At 50.4% G+C, this 6,844-nt stretch overlaps 1 protein-coding gene across 1 annotated transcript in view; it reads left to right on the forward strand.

Annotated features, from left to right (window-relative positions):
• Oas2 (2'-5'-oligoadenylate synthetase 2) overlaps window positions 1–5,855 on the forward strand; it is a 22,965-nt gene extending 17,110 nt beyond the window's left edge. The window contains exons 8-11 of the mRNA XM_032886750.1: window positions 1,351–1,541; window positions 2,251–2,489; window positions 3,891–4,044; window positions 5,610–5,855. Coding sequence (XP_032742641.1) covers window positions 1,351–1,541; window positions 2,251–2,489; window positions 3,891–4,044; window positions 5,610–5,672 — 647 coding nt within the window. The 3' untranslated portion in view covers window positions 5,673–5,855. The remainder of the gene's footprint in view (window positions 1–1,350; window positions 1,542–2,250; window positions 2,490–3,890; window positions 4,045–5,609) is intronic.
• Window positions 5,856–6,844: the final 989 nt, after the last annotated feature.

The raw sequence follows: 6,844 nt of genomic DNA on the forward strand, positions 1-6,844 counted from the left end.
TGGAGGCAGTTCTGTGCTTGAGGTTTTCATAAGACATGGCCATAGACCAGTCTGATGGAGGTACTTCTTCAGTTGAGATTCCCTCTTCCCAGGTGTGTCTAGGTCTGTGTTGACAGAAAGCTCACTAGTACAGCACCACAGCAAATCTTTTCACCCTGGAAGAGCATAGTTTTCCCAACTCTGCCGTTTCAATGTGAAAATAGCCATACACGAGAGATTCATAAATGTGATCAACTCTATCCCAATAAAACTTTATTTACACACACACACACACACACACACACACACACACACACAAATGAGAGAAGTGGACTAAAGCTGCCTCAGGGACAGAGCGTGCAAGCTTGAGCTCAGACTCTCTCCAACAGTGAGAACCATCTAGATCTGGGTTCTGAATCCACTGGAAACTTGAGATGTGGCTGTGGCCAAATCTTCTCCATCTTGTCTCAGTTATCACTAGATTAATCAGCCACAGTGGCCAGGGGCTGCCCTCGTGGGTTATCACAGATGTGTGTGCGTCTGTAAACCCACTGTGCCCTCCAGGCCCACAGCCACTACTGTCTGTATCTTGGACAGCCATCAGTAGTTCAAATATAGGTACATGGTTCAAGGGAAACTCCCCCATTGAACTGAATTCCCTCCAGTGAAATTACATTTGTCCAAAAAACCAGGATGGCTGCAGAGGCTGAGGAGGGCTGGCTGTTCTTTGGAGGAACTAAGTCGGTTCCCAGCGCTAAACTCCAGTGGCTCACATCCTGTAACTCCAGCTCCAGGGGACCCGATACCCCTCTTCTGGCCTGCAGTCACTTGCACTTATGCATATGTGCACATAGGACACATGTACACACACATAGGCACACAGGACACATGCATGCACACACACATAGGTACACATGCATGCACACACATGCATAGGCACACGGGACACATGCACACACACACAGAGGTACACAGGTACACATGCATGCACACACACAGGTACACATGAATGCACACAAACACACACAGGCACACATGCACACATGCATCAATGAAAATAAAATTTTTAAAAACCAGTTTTGAGAACTGTGGTCATTGATTCATTGGTAGAGTGTCTCGCATGCCCAAGACCTGGTTACAATCCCCCTGTATCGTTTAAACTGGGCATGGTGGTGCACAGTTGTAATCTCAGCATTTGGAAGGTAGAGGCAGGAGGATCAGAAATTCAAGATCCTCTTTGGCTACCTAGGAAGTTCAGTGCCATCTTGGGCTACATGAGATCCTGTCTCAAAAAAAAATGTTTTTTTTTTTGTTTTACTCTGTTGTTCACTATATTCATATGATCTAACTGACATTTTCCTTCCACATTAGGTCAGCTGCGGTCTGACTACACCTCCAGGCTCAAAGCCTACAAGAAGCTCACTGAGCTGTATGCCTCACAGGACAGCTTCAAAGGAGGGGAGTTTTCAGTCTGTTTTACAGAGCTACAGAGAGACTTCATTGAAACCAGGCCCACCAAACTCAAGGGTCTGATCCGCCTGATCAAGCACTGGTACAAACAGGTCAGCCAGCCCTTGCTAAACTGAGACACAGGCTTTACCAAGTGTCCTCCACACCCAAAATCCTTCTGTGAAAGAGGCTGGGCCTCTTTCGGGAATCTGCTGTTCGTTTACCCATGGATCTTCTCATTGTCCTCTGCCAATGATATCTTCTGGGTCAGGCCTATTGGGCCTCCTATCGCAAAGCAATGCGTGGCGATCTCTGACCTCTTGTCGGCCAAGGAATTTGGCCTCAACCAAGTTCTCTCCTGATGAGCATGAGTGGAAGTTAGAGTTGTGCACCACAGTTTGCCAGTACTGCTGTGTACTCGCCATGCTCTCTCTCTCTCTCTCTCAGAAGGCAGGATGAAGCTGCCCTCTGAAACCGGAGCCACCGTGGAAAGCAGAGGGCTAGTGGGCAGGGTGGGGAATCACGTGACTTCCTCAAGCACCGCCCCCCCTCTGATGTGGCGATCCACATCGAAGGGCCCAGAACTAGCAAACAGAGGGTCCCATCAGCCAGCAGTTCCATAGCCCAAAAGCAGACCACTGCGTGCACCACACTGCCTGCTGCTACGTCTATCAGGCCTACCTAGAACTCAGTGTCTCCTTTCTTCCAAGTTTCGTGTTATAACCCAGTTGCCTCTACTGCAACCCAGGCAATCCAGGACACACACTGGGCTCCTCTGCCTCGCCAAGGTCATCTGACATCCTCACTTTCTCTCCCCACCAGTGTGAAAGGAAGATGAAGCCAAAAGCATCTTTACCTCCAAAGTACGCACTGGAGCTGCTCACCGTGTATGCGTGGGAGCATGGCAGTGGCACAGATGGCTTCGACACTGCTGAAGGCTTCCGGACCGTCCTGGACTTGGTCATAAGATACCGGCAGCTCTGCGTCTTCTGGACAGTCAATTACAACTTTGAGGAGGATCACATGAGGAAGTTCCTACTGACCCAGATCCAGAAAAAGAGGTGCCTACTCTCTCTCCCCCTTCTGAATTAACTCCCTTCCACACTATTTCTTCCATGACCTAGATTCTTTTCCCCGGGGGGTCTTGTTCATTCCCAGTGTGAAACTGAGAAAGCTCAACCACGGGAGTGGGAGGGGCTTGCCACCCAGGAGAGATGCCGAAGCATCCAGCCGGCAGAGGGCGCTCGCACTGCTTTCCTGGTTCTTCCACATGGAAATATGTGTGCTAGACAATGGCAAGATATTCCTGAGAAACAGCTCTGCCATTCCCAGCCCCCAACCCACCTCCATGCACGCAAGCATGCGCACACCACAGTAAATCAACGGACAACTTTCCAGAGTCAGTTCTTTCCCTCCCACCACGTGGGTCTGTGGGTCTAAGAGATCGTGGTCATTGACTTGGCAGCAAGCTCCTTTACGGTTTATCCAGCCCCTGTCATCCAGCCAGATCTGGCTTTATCTTTCAGAGCTAAAAGAACAAAGCCAGGCAGGGTGGTACCTGCCACAGTCCCGGCATTTCCGAGGCTGAAAGGTGGAAGATTTTGTTGTTGTCGTTGTTGTTGTTGTTTTGTTTTGTTATCCATCCACCCGTTTGCTTATGTTTGTTTGTTTAAGACAGGGTCTCTTTACAGCTTTAGCCCACCTGCCCTGGAACCCACTCTGTAGACTAAGACAATCTCCAGTTCACAGAGATCTGCCTGCCCCTGCCTCCAGAATGCTGGGATTAAAGGCGTACACCAGGAGGATAGGATTGTCCACATAGCAAACTGTCCCCTCAAAATTATTAAAATAAAGGGAGGGGGTCCTCAGAGTGTGTACTAGATACCGTGAGCAAGAAACAAAGGTGAAAGAAGAAAGAGAAAAGAGGAGGGGAGAAGATAAAACAGCAAAGGGAAGAAATAAGAGCATTAAGAGCAGGAACTCGGGGCTGGAGAGATGGCTCAGCGGTTAAGAGCACTGACTGCTCTTCCACAGGTCATGAGTTCAAATCCCAGCAACCACATGGTGGCTCTCAACCATCTGTAATGAGATCCAATGCACTCCTCTGGTGTGTCTGAAGACAGTGACAGTGTACTCGTCATATATAAAATGAATAAGTAAAATCTTTAAAAAAAAAAAAATTTGCTGTCCTGGGTAAATCACAGTGGGGGGAGCGGGAGGAGTGAGAGGGGGAGGGGGGGGTCGGGGGATGGGGGGTCGGGGGATGGGGGGTCGGGGGATGGGGGGTCGGGGGACGGGGGGGTGGGGGGTGTTCTTCAAATGTAGAAGTGACTTGGACTCCTGAGTAGTTTCAAATTATTTGACCTAGGCAGCCAAGATATATTGTATCATTAATGCAACCCTGAAGGCTGAGGCCAGGGGCCTTGATAACAACCCTCTCACATTATCTAACCTTTCTTTAGGCCTGTGATCCTGGATCCAGCAGATCCCACAGGTGATGTGGGAGGAGGTGACCGCTGGTGTTGGCATCTTCTAGCCAAAGAAGCGAAGGAGTGGCTGTCCTCCTCCTGTTTCCAAGTGGAGCCAAAAAGCCCCGTGCGGCCGTGGAAAGTACCAGTAAGACCGCTCTAAAGAACATAGGTGGCCCCTTCACAGATTGCAGTCAAGGCTTTCTTAGTGTACTAAGTTTAGAATCGCTGAGCCCCCAAAAGAACTGAGAACTGTACTCCAGGAGTTCAGTAGGTCACTACACACACACACACACACACACACACACACACACACACACACACACACACCCCTTTCCCAGGAACCTAGAGATCCAGAGACAAGTGACGCGATGGGATCTGGTCTCTCCAAGAGGGATCTTGTGGCCATGCCAAGGCATTTGTCTTTTGTCTAGGTGGTGCGCCTCTGTGGCAGTACCATCCATGTCCCCAGTCTAAATGACAGCAGACACTGTCAATTATCCCCTGGAAGTAAGGGTACCACTCGGTCTAGCTCTTTGGTCTATTTTTTAGCAACAAGTGGCCCTGAACCCAGTGGTGTGCCTGAACCTTGCAGCTTCACCCAAGAGGAAGATGGGGAAAAGAACTGATAGCTGAGAGTCCGGGATTGGGAGGCAGGGTGGGTGTGGCAGCCTGCCTGGGATTCCAGCCGTGGAAGGTTGAATCCATGGAATCCCAAGAGCAAGCTGGCTAGCTCAACTAGCTCTGGGTTTGATTAACAGACCCTGGCTGAATAACTAAAGTGAAGTAGTGACTGAGGATGATTCCTTGGGGCCTCGAACCTGCATGTGCACACACGCAAACATATATACAAATTCATACAACACACACATGCAAACATGCATACAAATCCACGCAACAGAGAGAAAAAAATAGCAAGGGGGACATGGGATTAGCTTAGAAGTTTCATGGTCATGTTCTCACACGTTAAAAACCTAGAATTGTGGGTTGGGGATTTAGCTCAGTGGTAGAGCGCTTGCCTAGGAAGCTCAAGGCCCTGGGTTCGGTCCCCAGCTCCAAAAAAAAAAAAAAAAAAAAAAAAAACCTAGAATTGTTACATGGCCACTTGTAACTTTGAAAGTGGCTACCAAGCAAAGTCCTGTCTTCTCCCGGTGAGAGCTTCGCCCTCCACCCAACATACAATTGAGCCCAGCCTGCCATTCTACCCTCCCACGGGCAAGCACACTCCATTCTCCCTTCTGCCCTTCCTCAGCACTGTTGACATCTGGGGACAAGTCGAGAGGGCTGTGTTGTGCACCGGAGGATGTCCCAGGATGGAAACTGTTTTGTTTCCCAGAAACAAAACAAAACAAAAAACAAACAAACAAACAAACCCTGAGACACAGTGTTGTGTCTTCAGGTGAGAGAAAGTTTGTCCCTGGTGAGACCCCCATACCTCAGAGGTGTGTCCCTGCCTTCACCTTCGGGGCCAGCCCACATTAGCCAAAACTGAAGTTAACAGTTTGTCTCTGATCACACTTTCCCAAATATGTTTTACCGATTCTTTTCTGGAGACAGGGTTCTCACGTTCTGTAGCTCTGGCTGTCCTGGAACTCCCTATGTAGTCCAGACTGGCCTTAACTCACAGAGATCTCCCCGTCCCCGCTGGAATTAAAGGCATGCACCACGATGCCCTTCTTGAAGCTCCTCCTCCCACTCTCTCTCTCCCTCCAGGTAGTGCAGACTCCAGGAAGCTGTGGAGCTCAGATCTACCCCGTGGTGGGTGGGGTGTACTAAGAGAGTGCATTCAGCTCTGGAGGGAAAATGCTGGAAGAAGCTTCTAGAGACATCTGGCAAAGACTCCGCTCGCTCGTGTTATAGAAGGGAGCCTGGGTCCAGTCCTCTCTGGCTGGCTCCCACCAGTCTCCTTCCTGCTTGAAATCAAGACATGAGATTTCCCCCACCCTCACCCAGGGTCTCACATCTTGGGCGCCCTGCTCTGTGTAAGTGACCTCCTTCTGATACACTTACCCCCACCCTCCCACCCCTATGCAGCCCTTCTGGTTCTGTATTCTGTGTGGGTTTTTTTTTTTTTTCCTGCCTCCCACTCTGCTAGTCTCCCCAGTCAGCTCCTGTGTCACCAAGGTAAATCCCCTCCCTAGCCTTTCATTTCTGTCAGTCCCAACTAGCCCTCAGTCTTCCACTGCCTCTCTTTCTCTGTCCCTGTGGATACAGAGATGTCCCGCCCAGGCGCCAGCTAACCCCCCTCCCTCCACCTCTTCTGTTAAAACCCTTTCTCTTGGGGAAACATGAACAACATCTTAACCCTCTTAAGGTCCCAGGAGAAACCGAGGTGCCTTTTCTATCTTCCCTGAAGAGCCAAGGAGTTGTTTGAGCCTACCTGCTCACAGGTGAGGGGTTACAGGCAGGAGCGTGGGGGCCTTTGAAGGTCTGCACCCAGTTAGGATGATGGCTGCCCACCCCCCAACCGCCCGCCCACCCACCCACCCACCCGAGTCGCACAAAGGGAACCCTTCCCCTCATCTTTCCACCTGTATCCTCTAGTCACTCCCAGAGACTACGGGCAGTCAAGGCGGAATAACCAATAGCTGGTTGGGACCAGTTGTTAGATAACTCAGGTGAGGGTCCCATAACCTTCCCAGCCCACCCCTCATCCGAGAGTGAAGATCAACAGTTAGCAGTCCCCGCTGTGATGTTCACTAGTAAGCAGGTTGAAGTGGACCCCTGAAGATGGCGGCAGTGCGGCTCGGTGAACAGTCCTGCATTAACATTTTACTCACCTCAAATGCTGGTTGAGATCTCTTGCCTTAGCTTTGCCAGCTGCCTGGGAGTCTTCACCCCAAGGCTTTAACTGCACAGATACACAAGGTCTAAGCCCTTCGAATCCCCAAGTAAGGTTGAGCCATTTCTGCCTACGCTTGCTCTGGTGCACTGAGGACCATGCCTGG

The sequence above is a fragment of the Rattus rattus genome, chromosome 16, assembly GCF_011064425.1.
Source record: "Rattus rattus isolate New Zealand chromosome 16, Rrattus_CSIRO_v1, whole genome shotgun sequence".
Taxonomy (NCBI): domain Eukaryota; kingdom Metazoa; phylum Chordata; class Mammalia; order Rodentia; family Muridae; genus Rattus; species Rattus rattus.